The sequence below is a fragment of the Zeus faber genome, assembly GCF_960531495.2.
Source record: "Zeus faber genome assembly, chromosome: 16".
Taxonomy (NCBI): domain Eukaryota; kingdom Metazoa; phylum Chordata; class Actinopteri; order Zeiformes; family Zeidae; genus Zeus; species Zeus faber.
In genome coordinates this window covers 20883618-20904251 of record NC_137202.1, presented here as the reverse complement: position 1 = coordinate 20904251, position 20634 = coordinate 20883618, and the positions used below count along the sequence as shown (strand labels likewise).

General features: G+C 45.8%; 1 protein-coding gene across 2 annotated transcripts in view; it reads right to left on the bottom strand.

The window, feature by feature from the left end:
- Nucleotides 1–1726: 1726 nt before the first annotated feature.
- sdccag8 (SHH signaling and ciliogenesis regulator sdccag8) overlaps nt 1727–20634 on the bottom strand; it is a 48962-nt gene continuing 30054 nt past the window's right edge. The window contains exons 15-18 of one of the 2 annotated variants that reach the window (XM_080016185.1): nt 19827–19935; nt 18216–18347; nt 2830–2926; nt 1727–2129 (exon numbers count right to left, since the gene is read on the bottom strand). In XM_080016185.1, coding sequence (XP_079872311.1) covers nt 2091–2129; nt 2830–2926; nt 18216–18347; nt 19827–19935 — 377 coding nt within the window. In that variant the 3' untranslated portion in view covers nt 1727–2090. Of the gene's footprint in view, nt 2130–2829; nt 2927–18215; nt 18348–19826; nt 19936–20634 lie in introns of those variants that run through there. The other variant, XR_013844575.1, reaches the window with a different exon arrangement.

Genomic DNA, 20634 nt, shown 5'->3' with positions numbered 1-20634 from the left:
CTGCGACCCGCTGAGGCCGGTTTTCGGGAGTATTTGGAAGGATTTCGGCGCCGCTGCGACCCAGGCTCTGAGCGAGAGCACCGTCGTCTGCGCTCAACACCAAAATATCGATCAAATAGCGCTTCTTAGCCGCGGCCGCAGCACTTTGATATCCCGCTTTTTTAATTTTTTATTTATAGTTTCGGAGGAATTTCGATTCAGCCGCGCTTGGAACATTTTAGGAGTTTGGGGTTTTTAAGCTATTTCCTTTTTTTTTTTTTTTTTTTTTAACAAAATGAAAAATCCGAGGGCACACTCTCCACCAGGACCACTGGCTGCTTGATGTCGCTTTGAGAAAAAAAAAATTGGGATGTGTGTGTGTTGGCTGCCGAGTTAGTATATCCTGCATATGCCAAACAGTCCGTTTCTAGGGTTAAACTGTTGGGGGTCACCCTCAGTACTGTCACTTTAACTCCTGGTTCCGTCGCTGTTCCCTTGGCCCCAGAGCGAGGAAACTAGCAGCAGCAAAGAGAGCGCCCCAAAAGGATTGGTAGTCCCTTCAGTTCCTAATCGCTCTGCCTGTAGCAACATCTCACCGATCCGATGTTGGAGGAGCTTAGCGACGCCGGGTCCCCGACCGGGTCCCCGACCGGGTCCCCGACCGGGTCCCTCCGCTCCTTCACCCCAGACCCAAATGGAACAGCCCGTCACAAAGCCCGTCTCCCAGTAGATGCTGAAATAGCGCTTCGGCCTCCTCTCCACAGCTTTATTCCTGAGTTAGCGCTCACTCCAGGTGGGAAGGACGGAACTGAAACTGAAACGGCAGTGACAGTCCTCACTCCTAAGCTGCTACCGTTCGTACTGTATGTCTCTCACAGAACAGAAGTGACTCTCTTAGTGTTCCAGCCGATCCCCCTCAAAAGAGCGAAGCTGCTTTTAGCGGACCCTGTGCCGGCGACGTGCAGACTCTCTGCAACGTTTAGACCTCAAGTATTAAGAAGGATTTCCCGAGGGGCCGGGCCGACCCGCCCCCCCCCACCCCCCGAACTCGCTCTGGTACTACTCTTAATATCATCCTGATTATTCATATAAAAAACAGCATGAAGTGCATTCATTTATAAAATGCAAACAAACGAAAAAAACAAACAAACAAAAAAAAACGGCAAGGCCAAGATAATAAACAATTTTGAAGTGTAAAAGGTTTCTCCTGTCATCCAGCTTTACAGTTTGGGGTGAGGTTTCATGAGAAATTGTCAGCGGCGAGGCTTGTAACGCTGTAACGTTAGCTTTGCTCCATTACAAACGAATGGAGCCGTCAGCGGCGAGCTACGAGCATCCGGCCCCGGATACGACTCGTTCTACATCGATCTGGTTTGACGTTGCTCGCCAGCGGGGACCCACGAGGATGTGAACACAACTAATTACCATCAACCAGAGGCTGTTTTTTTTTTACACTGTACATCCTTAGTATTTTTACACATAAAATGTATATGATAGGGATGCACATAATCTTTCTTCTTACAGACAGCTTCAATAAAGCACTATGTGAATCTGCTACCACAGCGTGCCTCGCATGATTTGCAGCGGCTTAAGGGATTTTCTGGCTGCCGGCGGCTCCGGCTTTGAACGCGGTGTGTTAAAAAGGACGAAGATATTGATTGTGCTGTTCTTCTGTCTTATTATTTATTATCCATTAGAAATGCAAATCAGATGTCAATTCATTTCATGAAAACGTTTAATCGTTGCTCTCAGTTTGGCGCACACCTTTAAATTGAAGAAATGAACATGAATCAAATTGTGGAAATCCGGTTAATGAAATCCTTGGCTTTTTTTTAAATCAAAGATTTTTCAAACTGTAAATAAAGCTCAAATGCACCAAAGACTAAATGAGGAATTCCTGAGAGAAAGAATATATATAAAACTGCCTTTTTTACATGAAAACATCCTTAAAAAAAATATGTTGTTGTCACAAATTACAAAAACATCTTATATATAAAAACAAAAAGCATCTTGAGATTTATTATGATTCACAAAATATCAGCAGCAGTAGAGACTGTGACTTCTAGGAAGGATGGACCTGATGATGGAGATGCTGAGAGGCCAAGAGAAGGTCACGTGCTCTGGATGTCGGCTCGTCTTCTGCTTGGGAGCTAGACACACACACACACACACACACACACACACACACACACACACACACACACACACACACACACACACACACACACACACACACACACACACGGAGAGCCAGATGAACCGCGTTTGTCTCTACAAGCAAAAGACAAGCCTGTGTTTCCAGCTCCTTCCATTTTACTGGAAACAGTGTCCACATATTGAGCTAAATTCCTTTTCTTTTCTGAATTTGACCAATAACCTAAGAGATTTCATTTCGGAACAAAAAGTAATAATACAATTCCCGTCTCTTTTATTTCCAATTCCCATTTCAGAAATAACCTCATGTTTGGAAATATGGTTGGAAATATACCACTGAAGAGGATATATTTGATTTGGTAATAGCGTGAATTTGATATTATGTTAAATTTATTATGTTATTACCTTATTTAATACTAATTTATTCACCATCATTTTACTGTCTCTACTTCTGTCTTAAGGTTCCTGCAACATTGAATTCTGACCAATATCAAAGTTATAAGCGTTTGCACATTATATACACACGCTTCCCATTTACCTTAGATTACGCTCACACTTTGTTGTTTGCAACAAGATCACACTTCCCCGAAATGTCCCTGAACTCCACAGTGAGTTTTTTGGGGGGTAAGACGGGATGTTTCAGACGGATAAAGGAGGAGTGCACATCCACCCTGCACTCCTCCGCCTCCTCCGTACCTCTGTCCGTCCCTCCTGCGTCAGCTGGTTCTGTTTGGCCAGAAGCTCACACACCTGCTGGGCGCTGGTCCGACAGCAGCGGTCCAACTGCTGCAGCCTGGACACACACACACACACACACAATGTTTTTATTTACTCAGATTTCCTCCTGAGACAATTGTGTTATAATGCAAAGAAACAAATTTGGATTTGTACATTTCGTTTTTCATCGAGTTGGATTTTGGAAATTGAGCTTTTTAGTAAGGCATCTTAAATCGGGTTCTTCGACGAAAAATTGCAGCTGGAGACGGATTTGGAATTCGTTTTTTTTTTTTTATATCCTGAAAATATGAAATAATTCTGGAGATTGGCCTCAGCCCCGTTCACTCCTGGGAGATTCAGCTGTATTGATGTGTCGATGGGTGTCTGGGTGTCTTCCTTCTTTATGCGGTAATCCTTTAAAAGGCACAGTGAGTTTGGGATTTTGGGTGACACCGGACGCAGCGGAGCACAGAGGCAGTGAGGTTTCTACCCCTCACTAGAGAGGAAGGTGAGAAATTCAACTGTTGTTGCCGTTAACAAGATTCACCTTTTATTTGCTGTAAATTCCACCTGGTTTTAAGATCGTTTCAGCTGCTCAGTGGGGAGCATGAGTGAGTATATATAATGAATTGACAAGATATATATATATACATACAATGAAAAAAACAAGTAATAAACAGCTCATTGTTATTATTTTAACACCAGCAGTGGTACGATTTTTGGACTCCTCAAAGTGTCTTAGGTATCAGTACCAGGCCTTTCTACAGGTGACGGCAGCCAGTGAGGACTAAGCGTCCCCGAACTAAACTAAACCTGTAAACTAAACACCCCTAAATAATAAGGCCCTAAACTAAACCTGCATAAACTAAACATCCATAAATTCAACTAAATGGCCCTAAACTAAATGTCTATGAATTAAACATTACTAAACTAAACCTCCCTAAACTTAAAATCTTTAAACTAAACATCCATAAACTAAACATCTATGAACTAAACGTCCCTAAAAGTAAACTAATCCTCCCTAAACTAAACCTGCATAAACTAAAAATCTCTAAACTTACCATCCATAAACTAAACGTCCATAAACTTAACGTCCCTAAACTTAGTGTCTATAAACTAAACATCCATAAACTCTTATTTTTCTTTGGGCTGCTCCCGTTGGGCGTCGCCACAGCGGCTCATCTGCCTCCAACACCTTCTGTTCTACGCATCTCCCTCCCTTACACCACCCGCCTGCATGTCCTCCCTCACCACATCCATAAACCTTCTCTTTGGCCTTCCTCTTTTCCTCTTGCCTGGCAGCTCCATCCTCAGCATCCTTCTCCCCATGTAACTCTCATCTCTCCGTCACACGTGTCCAAACCATCTCAATCTCACCTCTCTCACTTTTCAACCAAACTGTCCAACCTGAGCTGTCCCTCTAACGTACTCATTCTTAATCCTGTCCATCCTTGTCACTCCCAATGAAAATCTCAACATCCTCAACTTTGCAACCTCCAGTTCAGCCGCCTGCCTTTTTTGTCAGTGTCACCGCCTCTAAACCGCACAACATAGCTGGTCTCACTACCGTCCTGTAGACCTTCTCCTTCACTCTTGCTGGAACCCTTCTGCCACAGATCACTCTGGACACTCTTCTCCACCCACTCCACCCTGCCTGTACTCTTCTTCACCTCTCTCCTGCACTCTCCGCTGCTTTGGATGGTCGACCCCAAGTACTTGAACTCATCCGCCTTCTCCACCTCCACTCCTTGCATTCTCAGCTTTTTCACATGTATTCTGTCTTACTCCTGCTGACTTTCGTTCCTCTTATCTCTAATAGATGCCTCCACTTCTCCAGGCTCTCCTCAACCTGCTCCCTACTCTCGCTACAGATCACAATTTCATCCCAACATCATCATGTCATGTCATCATGTCTTCTTCGCCAACCTCTTCTGCTCTATGCTCTCCTGTACTTCCTCATTCCACAAACTAAACCTCCATAAACTAAACGTCTATAAACTAAACAGCACAAAACTAAATGAAACATCCCTAAACTAAACTTTCCTAAGTTAAACGTCTATAAACTAAGCGTCCCGAAACTTAACTTAACCTCCCTAAACTAAACGTCCTAAACTAAACCTCTCTAAACGAAACATCCCTAAACTAATCCTAACATCCCGAAACTAAACGTCCCTAAACTAAACATCTATACACTAAACATCCCTAAACTAAACTAAACATCCCTAAACCAAATGTCCTAAATTAAACATCCCTAAGCTAAACTTAACATCCCTAAACTAAACGTCCCTAAACTAAACATCCCTACACTAAACATCCCTAAACTAAACTAAACGTCCCAAAACTAAACATCTATAAACTAAACATCCCTAAACCAAACGTCCATAAACTTAACATCCCTAAACTAAACATCCCTAAACTAAACTAATCATCCCTAAACTAAACATCCCTAAACTAAACTAAACATCCCTAAACTAAACTAATCATCCCTAAACTAAACTAAACATCCCCAAACTAAACTAAACATCCCTCAACCAAACGTCCATAAACTAAACATCCCTAAACTAAACATCCCTAAACTAAACGTCTATAAATTAAACTAACCCATCCCTAAACTAAACATCCTAAACTACATCCTAAACTAAACTAATCATCCCTAAACTAAACTAAACATCCCTAAACTAAACATCGCTAAACTAAACTAAACATCCTAAACTAAACTAAACTAAACATCCCTAAACTAAACGTCCTGAAACTAAACTAAACTAAACATCCTAAACTCAACCAAGCTAAACATCCTAAACTCAACTAAACTAAACATCACTAAACTAAACGTCCTAAACTCAACTAAACTAAACATCCTAAACTCAACTAAACTAGACATCCTAAACTCAACTAAACTAGACATCCTAAACTCAACTAAACATCCTAAACTCAACTTAACTAAACATCCCTAAACTAAACTAAACGCCCTGAAACTAAACTAAACTAAACATCCTAAACTCAACTAAGCTAAACATCCTAAACTCAACTAAACTAAACATCACTAAACTAAACATCCTAAACTCAACTAAATTAACATCCTAAACTCAACTAAACTAGACATCCTAAACTCAACTAAACTAGACATCCTAAACTCAACTAAACATCCTAAACTCAACTTAACTAAACATCCCTAAACTAAACTAAACGCCCTGAAACTAAACTAAACCAAATGTCCTAAACTCAACTGAACTAAACATCCTAAACTCAACTGAACTAAACATCCTAAACTCAACTGAACTAAACATCCTAAACTCAACTAAACTAAACATCCTAAACTCAGCTAAACTAAACGGCTTAAACTCAACTAAACTAAACATCCTAAACTCAACTCAACTAAACATCCTCAACTCAACTTAAGTAAACATCCTAAACTAAACTAAAGTAAAACACCCGAAACTCAATTAAAGCAAACATCCTTAACTAAACTGCCGAGGTGCAGGTCAGCGTTGGTTAAACTGCGCTGGTTAAACTCTGCGTCGCTCATTACCACCACGTCCCAATTAGAGCGACTCCAACACAGACAGCCTCTGTTTACTGTTACCTCCCTGCCTCTTACAGACAATGACGCCTTTCACTCACTGGGATTAGGGAGTGTGTGTGTGTGTGTGTGTGTGTGTGTGTGTGTGTGTGTGTGTGTGTGTGTGTGTGTGTGTGTGTGGTATATGTGAATAATGTGGGGGTTGGCTGGGTGGGTCCCGTGGTTGAGGTAGCATGTTATTCAGATAGTTCCCACCATCCTTCCTTCCTTCGTTCCTTCCTTCCTTCCTTCCTTCCACTGCCCTCTTTTTCTCATTCATCACGCTCTGCCCTGCTAATGATGAGGCAGAGGACACTCGTAGAACATTACCATACACACCCAGCCATCCATGTCTCGCTCACACACACACTCGCTCACACACACACTCTCTCACACACACACACACACACACACACACACACACTAACAGGGAATAAAATAACCTATCGACAGGGTAAGCTCTAAACTTCAAAACAAACATAGTTTCACGTGGCTTAAAATCCACAACCAATATGGCCGATTCCCTGCGTATCAACGTTAAACACACTGGCAGAGGAACGTTCTCCAGGGGGATGAATGATTTATCAGCCTCAACAGGTTAGAAAAACAAAGATGGCGGAAAGCAGAGGTGTTGGAGCTGAGGATGGAGGGAGGAGTGGAGCGGCCGGGGGCTGAAGGAAGTGTGTGTGTGTGTGTGCGCTAAGGGGGGGGGGGGGGCACATGCCTCCACCCGGCTGGTTCTGTTGGCAGCGGTGGTGCGGCGGAGGCGGGAGCGTGGGACGTACTGTGCCTTCCCCTGTCTCAATCTGCTCCGACTCGGACTCCACTCGGGTCCGCCACCGACTCCGCCCCAAGGGTCATTAAGATTCAAGATCCATTGTTATTGTGATAAGAACCTCACACACACACACACACACACACACACACACACACACACACACACACACACACACACACATCATACAATATATCAAATCAGCACAATTTTTTATATTCAAATAGGGCCAAATAGGGCCTATTTTGTTTTTGATTAAACCAAACGGGGGCAATTTATTTTTTTAATTTTTATTAAACCAAATGGGGACTAAGTCAATAACGTTATCACAGAGTGACGAATACATGTGTTAAACAAGACGCAAATAATAATAAATTGTTATTATTATTATTATTATTATTATTATACAATGAACTGAGAATAGGCCTAAACCACTTCATGTAAAGAGAGGGCGGGGTCATGTGTTCAGCACGTGAACTTCCCTGGTGAAACCACAAAAAGAAAGAAGCGTCCGAAGGCGGGACCGTCCGCATTGGATATGGAAGGAGTGACCCTCTGCCCTTCCTTTGTGGAAAAACGACAAACACAGATAGACACAGCCCTGTCACCCAGCCCATGATAGTGCGACTGGACGACCGAGTCCAGAGCACCCCCAGCGCGCCACCTCCCACCAACCCCACCCCCACCCCCCCTCAGGGCGGCCGAGACAGCTTGTCCCAGTGCCACAAGCAACCCCAAAAAAAAAAAAAAAAAAAAAAAAAAAAAAATGGGGATGGGGGGCGGGGGCGGCGTGGCGATGTCAGTGCTGGAGGCTGTGGGGTGGGGAGGGTGGTCCTGCTGCTCCGAAGGCCGGGGATGGAGCCTCCCCCTCACTTGGCAGCGGGAGGCTGCTGCCAAGCTGTCCCGGCTGGGCAGCGACGCCATCCTCTCCCCGCTCCACCCCCACACAGCAGCACAGCACGATGCTGCCACGCACGCACGCACGCACGCACGCACGCACGCACGCACGCACGCACGCACGCACGCACGCACGCACGCACGCACGCACGCACGCACGCACGCACGCACGCACGCACGCACGCACGCACACACACACACACACACACACACACACACACACACACACACACACACACACACACACACACACACAGGATGAATAACATGTTAGCGCTCTAGAGAAGGAGAAGCGGAGTTAGTTGCACTTCTAAATGGTGATTTTTATTAATGGTATTATCTCCATAAAGAGTCATCCCTCTCCATGTTCAGAAGCTCAGTGTGGGCCGTCTGTCCCCGGCGTGGAGGGAGCAGCAGCAGACGCAGGTACGTCGTCTATTCCCCGCCGTAGAGCTGCTGAAGCGGCGAAGGCCCTGACAAAAACAACCGGGCTATTCCAGACGGCGCTGCTGTATCTCCACCGCCCCGACGCAGCACAACAACGGGCAAAACCCCGGCTGTCGGGACGGCACGCGGCGTCGCCGGCTATTAAATGAGCCGCGGCAGCCCCGTCCTGCGAGGCGGCCAATCGGACGGCGGGCGGCTGGGTCCGCCCGCGCCGTCTGCAGGTTGTAAGCCCAGCAGGGGGGTTTGCGTAACGCGCTAAGTCAAGGCCCTGACCTTCACACATGTGGAACACACACGTAGATCACCCAGCGAACCGTCTAGCCAGGGCAGCTCTCTCGCGGTCTTGACTAGCCTACACTCGGCCCAGTGGTGTGGTGAGGTGTGTGTGTGTGTGTGTGTGTGTGTGTGGGGGGGGGGGGTGATTAAGATGGCGCTCCTTCCTGCGGCTAAAGCAGTAAATCCAATAACTGGCTTCCAGCTACTGGCACACTCATTAATTAGGACTTAATACGGCTTAACGCTCGGGCATTGCCCTTTCTCTCTCACACACACACACACACACACACACACACACACACACACACACACACACACACACACACACACACACACACACACACACACACACACACACACACACACACACACACATCAAACGGACAAAGATGACTCCCTCGCCACTGTCCGGATGGATGGTTGAATGGATGGATGGATGGGTTGGGTGGGCGGGTGGATGGTTGGATGGGTGGAAGGGTTGGTGGACAGGTGGGTCAATGAACACATCGACAACAGGAAAGACGATCCTTTGGAAAGAATAAAAGCTGGAAGTAATGGAAGTCAAGTTCCAGGGGGTCTCGGTGGGACAGCCTTTCCCTCAGCGCTGTACGCGATGGGAAGAGCAGGGGTAGAAGGGCGGAGGGAGAGGGCGGAAGGAGTGGGAGGGCGTGGGTTGGAGGGGCGTGGGGAGGCGCTACCCACCCCTCCACCCAACGCCCCTCCTTTACATTTGGGCAAGGCAAGTTTATTTATATAGCACATTTCAACAAGGCAATTCAAAGTACTTTACATAACACATCAAAACCATTGAATACATCGGATGCATAAAGTAAAAAAAAAGAATACATAAGATGCATAAAAGTTACAGCACAGTGCAAGGATGAATCAAAGAAACTTTTTACTCTTTGTAAACAATGACTTTGCCTATTCCCCAGATAGCGTTTTACCACGTTAAGGTTATATTCTATCCCCGGAGAACCGGTCTGGAGATCTTAGTAGTGAGAGTAGTGGTAGTAGTAGTTGTAGTAGTAATAGTAGTAGTAGTAGTAGTAGTAGTGTTTGCAGTAGTAGTGGTAGTGCTAGTAGTAGTGGTAGCGAAGTCGCTAACTGTCGGACTATGGCGGTTTTGCCTGCCACACGCCACCCAAGTAGCTTATCCAGGACCCTCTGTCACAGAGACGCAGACGATGGGTTGAGAAAAGACCAGTTTAATGTCGTGGGTGTGTTAGGTGGAGCAAGCCCAGAGCAGATGGACCTGACCAGTGTCATGACAAAGGCTCATCTCCTGAGTGTGTGTGGGGATGGGGGTTTTGCCTGTTGTTCGTTAGACCAACCGACGAGAAACAGCTGTACAGCCACTCTGATCCTGGGTCCCAGCTACATAGACCCAGGACAGGTGTGGCTGCTCAAACCACACGGACGTAATAAAATAGTGTTTTGCTCACAGGCAGTTTTTCCAGGGGAAATGACTTCAAACTCTCTTCACTATCTACACTCAATCCACTGGACTTCTATTGACTAGCACTGCTGGGGAGATCGCGCACGCACGCACGTACACACACACACACACACACACACACACACACACACACACACACACCTCGACAATCTAAGTGTCAGTCACTGCCCAATGCTAGTGTCTCAACTATCAGTTTGGTGTGTCTGTTTGCATGTTTATTTAAATGTGGGAGCCTGAAGGTCTGGTACACAAGAAATGTTGTCATCTCATGTCGAGAGGCAGAACAAAAAAGCGTGTTTGTGGATTGTTGTTCTACAAATCAGCAGCACATTTGGAAGATAAAACTATAAATGCTATTAAAATCAACCTAAAGCATTCTAACCCATTTCTAAAGCTGATAACAATGAGATGACAAATGAGGGAGAGTAATCGCTACAAGGAGGACGAGCGAACAAAAATGTGTAGTTATTTTATCTTTTCTTCCCTGAAAGTGGCAATCCGTAATATTATTTTGTTAAAAAAAAAAGAAATCCCCGATTTCATTTCTTTAGTTGGCACTTTCATTTAATGTACTTGCACTAAGTAAGCCTTTCCCGGCAAGAGTGCAAATACCGGGCACATGTAAGAAGTGAAAGGCGGCCGCTGCGATTGTGAAAAACCACGGAGCTGGTTGTGGTCGGCATCCTGTGGATACGGATGAATATCAACGCTGAATGAGAAAGAACAGCGACCTCAGGTGAAAAAAACCCCAAATCAATGAATCAGAAGAAGGAATTCTTTCAAGAGGGGAAAGTGGGCGTCAAACCTGGACGACGGAACAAAATTTAGAAACAACCGGATGCGCGTCGACACGGACCGTCCTTTGAGGCCTCGCCCTTTATGGGAGCGACAGCGTCACAGCGAAAAATGAGAGTTTAAACCGGGCTACGGCTGCCCGCGACAGCGACCAGAAACACATTTTGCGTCGCTCTCTCCGACACAGAATATAAGGGAACGTCAAAACAGGAACCTATGTCAGACCTGCCGACCCCGGGGAACATATTTTGAGCAGCACAGCAGTGCGACAGGGAGCCTCCGTGGTGCTGGAGTTACTGCAGCCGAAGGACTCCATCAGTTACTCACACCGCGGCCGTCTCGTGACGAGGACAGTCCCACCGTGTGCGAGCTACTACAGCTGACTGTACCGTTCATACTCATTGATCTCATGAGGATATACCCCCTGACACGCATCCCCTCGTGAAGTTACCCAACATGTTTGAGATGAAGAGATGCAGCGATTTCGGATTTTGGCCGATTCCAATTTTCATTCAATTGTGTGTTCATAAGAAAACATTGACCATCAAATATATATTTACATTGTACATTGTACAGTGTGTGTGCGTGTTTGTGTGTGTGTACAGTTGTGGGCCTGGGGGTGAAGAATGCAGGCAGATTGCCTTGGCTTGCATGGTTAAAACAATACTGCCAGGGGCATAAGGGTTGCAGCTGCCACTCACACACACACACACACACACATATATATGTATCTATCCATCTCTCCCCACCATGCATGCTGTGTGTGTGTGTGTGTGTGTGTGTGTGTGTGTGTGTGTGTGTGTGTGTGTGTGTGTGTGTGTGTGTGTGTGTGTGTGTGTGTGTCCATGCGCACACGCCTCCCCCCGCAACCAACCTGTCATGCCAGTTGTTGCTCTTGCTAACATGCATATTTGACACGGGGAACAGGATTGGTGACAGCGTGACGTTTGATCATCGCTTCAGAGGGATGAGGCAGCACGAGAGGGATCGGTGCCGCCGGCTCCGTCGGGCGGCTGCCGGAGGTACCCGCGCGCAAGGAGCCTCCAGCGAGGTTTGCGCGATGAAGTTATGCACGTTTTGAGTGACTGAAACCGACATTTTAATAAGCACCTGGTAAGGGGGAGAAAAAAAAAACAAAAAAAAAAAACCTGCGAAACCCTGGACTTAAAAGTGACCGTCGGGGGGGTTCGCTCGGTGAACGAAGAAACGTCATCTCAAATCCTGTGATCTTTATCTGACTCTGGCATTGTAACGCAATACTGAGCGAAATCGATAAAAAAAAAAAAAATTATAAAAATATTTCTCTCAATTTATGCGATAACGCCCTATTTTTATTTATATATTTATTCATTTTTAATTAATCTGTTGAGTTGCTTGTGTCAAGTTAAAGTTGATTGTAATTGGAGGTGTTTAAATGACAGCTGTTCCATCACCGAGGGTTTACATTTACAAAGGAATTAAAAGGTGTTTAATAGCTGCCACCGTCGTGCGAACACGGAGCATTAAAATGAAGACATGAAATCTGTCCCAGTGTTTACGTCTGTGAATGCATACGGGATGGAAAAATGCTGTTGCTTTTTTTATTTTACTGTTATTTGTCTTCACAGCCTCCTCGGTGACAAAGAAAAATATTTTAACCTATTACTAGCGGGTTTTTTTTCCCATTCGGTAGATTCCTCCCGCACGGTCTCATAACACAGTGTTCACACCAACACCTTTACATCAATTGTTTCGAAGCAAGCCTCAAAGCGGTGGCGCACTCCTTCCGAGAACAATCCTGCAGCTGGTTTGAAAAGTTGCCCTTCGGAATCCGGGCGCTGCTTGAAGTCGCCGATCCCCCTAAACTTGGTTTCGGCGTGGTTTCGCTAGAGTCGGTCTTCCCCTCTACGTGGAGAACGCCGCCGCCGGTAGAATCACCTCTGAGGTTCCGCGGCGGCAGCAGGTGCGGGCGTATCTGTGCGAATTGTCTCGTTGTGGGCTTATAAAGTAACGTTCCAGAGTGTTAGCAAGTGTCACCGACGGGGGCCTGAGATGTGACGCTTCGCTCAGTTAACGCTCCAGCTTGCGTGCCTCTGGCTACAGCGCGACATCTGAGCTGAAAATCTGTGCGCACGTGTGTGTGTGTGTGTGTGTGTGTGTGTGTGTGTGTGTGCGCGCGCGCTCTGGAGCTGTAAAGCCACCGCTTGACAATGCTCGTTCAGCAGGCTGCCCCGTGGCCGCTCGCGGCTACAGAGGCCAGCTGGGCAACGCAGAGAGATGGAGGAGATAAGAACGCGAAGGAGGGCGCGAGCCGGCGCGGAAGGACGAGAGGGGGGGTAAGTCCAAAAGGTAAGGAGGATGGCTGACTCACTAGCGCCACCCAGAGGCCAGAATGAGCGAGAGCGAGAGCGTCGGCTCAAACGGCTCAAAACAATGAAACGTGCGCAGTATTTCTACATTTAAACTATATCGGTGTTAAATGAGGAGAATCGTACTTCTGCGACCGGCCGGTGTGAAATTGATCAGAATGGGAACAGAACCGTCCGCCTCAGCAGAAAGTCAAACCTGGAAACAGTGAACTCGCTCTGCTCTTACCGTCCTGAATTATGGTTTTTGGATTCCAAAGCTGACAACGCGTTACGTAAAAAAAAAATGTGACGAGGGAAAAAAAAAAAAAAAAGAAGAAGAAGAAGAAGTGCCGATACAGAACTACGTGTGGGCACATAGCTGGATGATTTGGTTATTTTAGGAATAGTGGGAGATTTGGTGCAGTGCGATGCGTCCGTCTCAAAAAGTGCTTCATTTCACCTCCCTCACTCGCGTGTTATCCTTTCTACCTCTCTTCTTCACTTGTTCATCACTGATGCGGATACGCACAAGATCAAGGACACACACACACACACACACACACACACACACACACACACACACACACACACACACACACACACACACACACACACACACACACACACACACACACACACACACACACACACACACACACACACACACACACAAATAAAAGCTCTCTTTTGTCTCCTGCCCAGTCTCTACCAACTTCATTTGCAATTGAAAAGTTTTTGAGGAGCATCTTCTTTTGCTTCTGGGCCATGGCAGCACACTGTGTGTTCAGGGGTGGGGTGCAGAGTGGAGGGAGACAAGAGCTGTTTTGTGTGTGTGTGTGTGTGTGTGTGTGCGTTTGTGTGTGTGTGTGTGTGTGTGTGTGTGGCAGGGGCCCAGATGAAGCAGCCTTCGCCCGGGGCCTGCTGTCTGCCCACGGCAGCAGCAAGCCTGTTCCGTCTTCCCTGGCCCGCCGCGACCATTTGTTCCATTAACCAATCTCCTGGAGCCTCTGGTGCGGGCACACACATGCACGCGCACGCACGCACGCACGCTCACACACACACACACACGCACACACACACCAACAACTGCTTGCACAGCTAACTCCACACATGGCCCGATATCCTTCGCTCCATCCCTCTTTCCCCCTCTCTTCTTCTTTCTCCTCCAGACGCACGCACCATCTTTCTGTGCGGAGGCCATATGGCCCAGTCAAGCCTGTGGATCTAGCAGCACATCTGCGTGTATGTTGCTGCTCTCCTTAAAGGCTACACGAGCGAGCCACACACACACACACACACACACACACACACACACACACAGGTTTGTGGACACCCCCTCACACAGGCAAGGAAATAAAAAAAATACTTAATGCACACACACCTGACAAACAGTCACTTTATATGGTTAGGCGAGTGCCAGGGACATGTCAATCCGTTATACATGTGAGTGTATGTGTGTCTGAGCGAGTGAGTGTGTGTGTGTGTGTGTGTGTGCGCGCGTGTGCGTGTGTGTGTATCCTATGTGCGTATATGCGTGGTGATAATTGGTGGAGCAGCCTGTGAACAGCTGTGCGGTGAGAGGAGGTTGTGTGGTGTTTGGAGCAGAAGGCAGAGGGGAAGAGGAAAAAAAAAAAAAGGAGACGAGAGGAGGAGATAATAGAGGGAGCGGGAGAAGAAAGAGAGGAGCAGAAGAGGAGGGGAAAAGGTGGGGAGCGGCGTGGAAAGGTGAGGAGAGGAGGGAGGGGAGGGAAGAGGGAACAGTGGAGAGCCACCTCCTCGATCCCCGCAGCGGCGCTCGGGATCGCTCCGATTTCTCAGCTCTCCTAAAAATCACATTGAAATTTCTGGACGATTAATCCCCAATTCTTGATGAACTTTCCGGGGATCAGTCCTCTCTTATTCTGTCTCGATCTGGATACTTAAGTGCGTTCCACCTGTTTATTTATTAATTCTTATTAATTTCATGTTTCCCGAATAACGACTTTTTAGTTTTTCGTTTAAATTCAGGAGATTGATTTATTCACAGCTGAACTGGAGATTTAGTGGAAATATATTTAAAGCATCAAATTATTTTGTTAAGTGGCGTCATGAAAGATATTTTTTTACTGTATTTAAGTAACCTGAACAGAGGAAATTACATCTTCCTATTTAATAGCCATTATATATAAAAAAAGGCTCTATATTTTGAATTAACATGTCAGAATTAATTGAATAATGTCCTCTTTCTTGATTAAATTAAATATCTAATTTTACAGGAACATTTTTCAAGACGGTAGCATATTTTAATTAAAGAACACATGACAATGCCCTCGACGGTTCCTTTTAAATAAACAGGAAACTTGTCGGGCTTTTCCAGCTTTTGGTCATTTTAGTTCAACGTCACACAATTGTTAGGGTGTCAAATCAATTGACGAACAAACTCTAACTTTTACATTTCCAACAATATTACTCAAGCAAGCCCAAGTAGGTTGAAACGCAAAGCTCCAATATGGAAAAGGCAGAAATACCCCCACTCCTATTAAAAAGTCATTTTTCCTCGATTTTGGTGAGATTTTCTGGAAAATATTTCCACCGGAAAATTTGCTGAAGGCAAATACTAAAATCCTTAATAGGTGATTAGGATTTAGTCAAACCATGATCAAATCCTATATTGTAAGTTTTTAAATAAATGAAATACAAAAACATTTGATAATCAAGATTGCGTGTTCACAAACACAGATCTACTTCAATTTGAACCAACATCACCTGTGGAGAGATCCACTCGCTACGAGGGAAGAGGTATTTTTCACCTTATTTACCAATGTTTTAGTTATTTCCCATACAGAATATAACATAGTCTCTGCCGTTGCTATTTGTATCGACATTTCCATCTGAACCCCTCCTTTAATAAACATATTCCTTCATCTTCGTAAAACCTCCTCTCGTGCGCACACACACACACACACACACACACACACACACACACACACACACACACACACACACACACACACACACAGCGCACACAATGACGGAGGGGTAGTTTAATAATTAAATAAGCCGTGCACCAAAACATTGTGTGCTAAAACCCCTGTGTTGCTTGGCAATCGGTGCGCCCATGTAAAAATAAATCAAGCTGATTTTCCAAATGTTTGGAGCGCCGCGTGCTGTTGCGGCTCTTCACAGCACAGATTGCGGGCCGGCGGAGAGGCTGCGGGGATGGGCGGGGCGCTGGATACGCCGGGCGCCGTGCACCAGCTTGTTAGCACATACACCTTAACTCCCCCCCCCCCCCCCCCCCCGCCCACCACACCCCCAGCACCGGGGCAGGGCGCCCGCCCACAGGGACCGGCTCGTGTGTATAGGTGTGCGTCAACAAAGCGACGAGGCCCCCGAAGAAACCGGGCCTTCTACGGAGCCGGACCGAAATAGCGTTTTATAGTACACACCTCATCTCTCCCTCAACTTCCTTTTCGACACCACTCAAAGCGCGTCAGTTATTGAATTCATTATTATTCCACGGATGAAAAGACGAATTTGGTAAAATACACCAAACGTGTGTCCGAGTCCGCTCCCGAGAGCGAAGCGCCCGTGTGCTGGGACCGAAACGGGGAGATGCAGAGGGAAATATCTGGAGGATTCATCAACCAAAATAAGTATGGAAGTAGAAACTAAAAAACCCAATAAATGCCAAGAGTGATTATCGTGGTTCTTCTGGGAGAGGGGAGGGAAGTTAGGTGCCAACTTCCCAGCCAATCCACTTTTGGCAGTGAGATCCGCACTCCGCTAAACCTCCCGAGAACATGCCCCCGTCACAGACACACACACAGACACACACACCAACACACACACCCACTATAACATACAGACATAAACATACAGAGTGTTCATCCTCATACTTCACACTCTGCATCAACCAACTTAGTTTATCTCACTTCAGTTTTTTGTTTTTTTCAGAGCCACACGCACACACAGACAACCAACCAGGAGACAGCTGTGACTTGGTAAACTTTCTTTTTTTTTTTTTCTTTTGGCAGTGTCCCTAACGACAGGTTAACCCCGGTGGGTGGTAAACAATATGTAGTGTGAGCGATGGAGCTGGGGAAACAAATCTGTGTGTGTGTGCGCGTGTGTGTGTGACAGAGAAGTAGGGCAGGAGGATGAGTGTATGAGTGCGACAGTGTATGCGTGTTAGGAGATGGGGGGTCCAGCAGGGTGGGGCAACAACGCCTCCACCCCCGCACCCACGTTGGCACCGCCGAGCTCTACAGGAGGCACCCCCTACGGTGCAGAGCCCCCCCCCCCCCCCCGCACCGTCCACACACACACACACACACACGGCTGTGCTCATCACTTCAACATGCACACACACACACACACACACACACACACACACACACACACACACACACACACACACACACACACACACACACACACACACACACACACACACACATATACACACACACACACACACACAAATGTACAGTCACAGCGAGCGTGCCAAAGATGGAAGACACAGAACAAATGAGATACAGGATGCCGAGCTTAATTGTGTGTGTGGTTGTTTCTTTTATTTTTTAGCCAATTCCACACCAATTCCAGCACCCAATTTAAAAACTTGCCTCAATTATTAACCAGAACATTTCACTTATTTTTATATTTCCAATTATTTTTATTTTTTTATTTCTTTGTATGTATGTATATATATATATATATATATATATATATATATAATGCTGACTGTCCGTAGTAAAATGCACTAAACCTCACAGAACATATACTTAGTGTATGTTAATGTACCGAGCAAATAAAATGGATTCTGAAAGTGTGTGTGTGTGTGTGTACCTGTCCGTCATTCGCTGGTGGATGCGGCCGTGCTGGACACACTGTTCCTCCATGGCAGAGCAGCGAGATCTCAACCGCTCCACTGTTTCCTCCAAGTGCTGCTTCTCCAGAGACGACTGCACCACCTCTCTCCTGCACACAGCGTGTCCAAGTAGTGACTAGAGGCTACTTGACCAACTTTTCTCTTATATATATATATATATATATATATATATATATATATATATATATATATATATATTCTGTACTACAGAAAAAATATCATGAAATATAACAGAAAAAATGTGTTGAGATCCTTTGACCTTACTATGTGAGGTGTAATGTAATTTAAATCTTGTGAATTGAAATAGACAAAATACATATTTTCACCAGATACATGTCTTTTAAAAAAAAAAAAATAAATAAAAATAAAAAAAGACATGTTAGGAGCATAAGAAATTTCCTGAATCATTAAAAGAAATACACTCTGCATACAAATAGGCCAACTACCGTACTGGTAAAAGGAGTCATTTTTTGGATGGCAGCTGACGACAGCTGACATACACGGCAGCCTTCTCACACTCTGTTTACCCCGAACTGTAAGAAGAACGAGCATCAGAAGGCTTCCCGTCGATCTCAATTTGAATTACCTTCCGAGCGCTCACGTGAGCGAGTGTGTCGGCCTAACCTGCGCTAACACACGCTTGCTTAGTCGGGCTTCGCTATCTGAGCCCGTCCAGCAGGACTTTAGCCGCTACATTGGGCAATGGGAGTACAGCAGCTCAAACAGCCCCAGGCGCACAACGCACCGACACCACAGCACTTAAACACACCACACACGCAATCCTGCAGACGGCAACTCTGGGTGTGCGTGGATTAAAAAAAAACAAAAAAACAGTCTACTTTTAATATGATGTGAATTCCATTTGATGAACTGATGATTTTTCCTGTGCACATGCGGGTTTTGGGTTGTTGCACATGGATGTCATGGTGAGAGACAGAGAGAGAATGAATAAATGGAAGTGTGTATGTGTGTCCCGTGGCTGGTGAGGCCGGCAGGGCCAGATTGGGGGCCGTCATGTGGCTAACGTGCAGCACAGCTCCAACAGCTGACAGGGACACTGGGCCCAGGGTCACACACGGGCAGCCCAGATGGAGAGCCGGGCAGGCCTGCTGTGACTACTGTAGCATCAGGTTAACAAGAAAACAGGTCAGCGGATCCACTCGAGATATTCGCTCGCCGCGCTCTCCCTTCCAAACATCCTGGATTTGAGGCTCTTCGTGTGGATCTATTTTGGTGTTGGAACGCTAATGGGATGTTCAGAATCACAAGAGCAAAAATCGGAAGTAAACCCGCTCACGAGTACAATTAACTTTCTCAAAAAAAAATTTGTTTTCATAAAAATATTAAAAAAAAACAGATAAGTGAACAACCGCGTACAGATGAAATGTGCATTAGTGGGTGAAAGAAGGAGCGAGTGGGAGAGGAGCGTGCAACCGGCAAGGAAGCGACACAATGAGCAACTCATTAAGGGGCTGATGAGGTGAGTAAATACCGGGCGAGCGGGAAGAGACAGAAGTAAATAAAGGAATGAACGCATGAACGGCTGAATAAATGAATGAGAGCATCACCTGCCGTTGGCCGTCAGCTCCCCCAGCCTGGCCACCAGCACGCAACACTCTTCCCTCAGCTTCCCGATCAGGGAATTCTGGGAGACCAGAAGACCGTCCAGTTCTCCAACTGCGGGAGGGGGGTGGGGGGGAATCCAGAGCTGGTGAAATGCATTTTAAGAAAGCGGTTACTGCGTTTTTTAAAACCCGCAACAACATCCACCCGAGTGCAAAAGGACAAGTTGTTGTTTACGGTTTTTACTGGTTGCTAGGGTGATTAGTCGGAGTGGTCAGCTTTTGCTGTGCATTTAATAGGTCGTACAAAAAAAGAAAACCTTTTCATAAGAATTTAATCATTTTCTTGAGGAAGTCAATCACGTACAATAGCTAAACTCTATTTTAATTGACTTATTACACACCTGTTTGTTTGTTTTTTTACACATGCATTAGCTCCTAAATGATTGCCAAAGTAAAAATCATGGTTCTCCATTTCTAAGCTAATGGTTCGCAAATCACATGAAGGTAAATTAACGTCGAAACCCAGTGAACTGCCGGCACATTACAGATAAAAAACAATGTAGAAGCAGCAAATCATTTGTAAATTGCCCCACGTCATTTATCGAACATGCTGCTCTGAGTTTATTGAGAAGAGAGGAGAAAAATGAAGAGACCCATATGACCTCCTCAGCAAAAATCTTTTAGGTTATCAGGTGGTTATCACGCTAAGGTTTGTTTATGCTTTTTTTTGAGCCAGGCGGCTTGTAATATTATGTACTGATGAACCTGCAAAAAAAAGTCAACTGTTAAAATTGGTCACTTTTTATTGAGA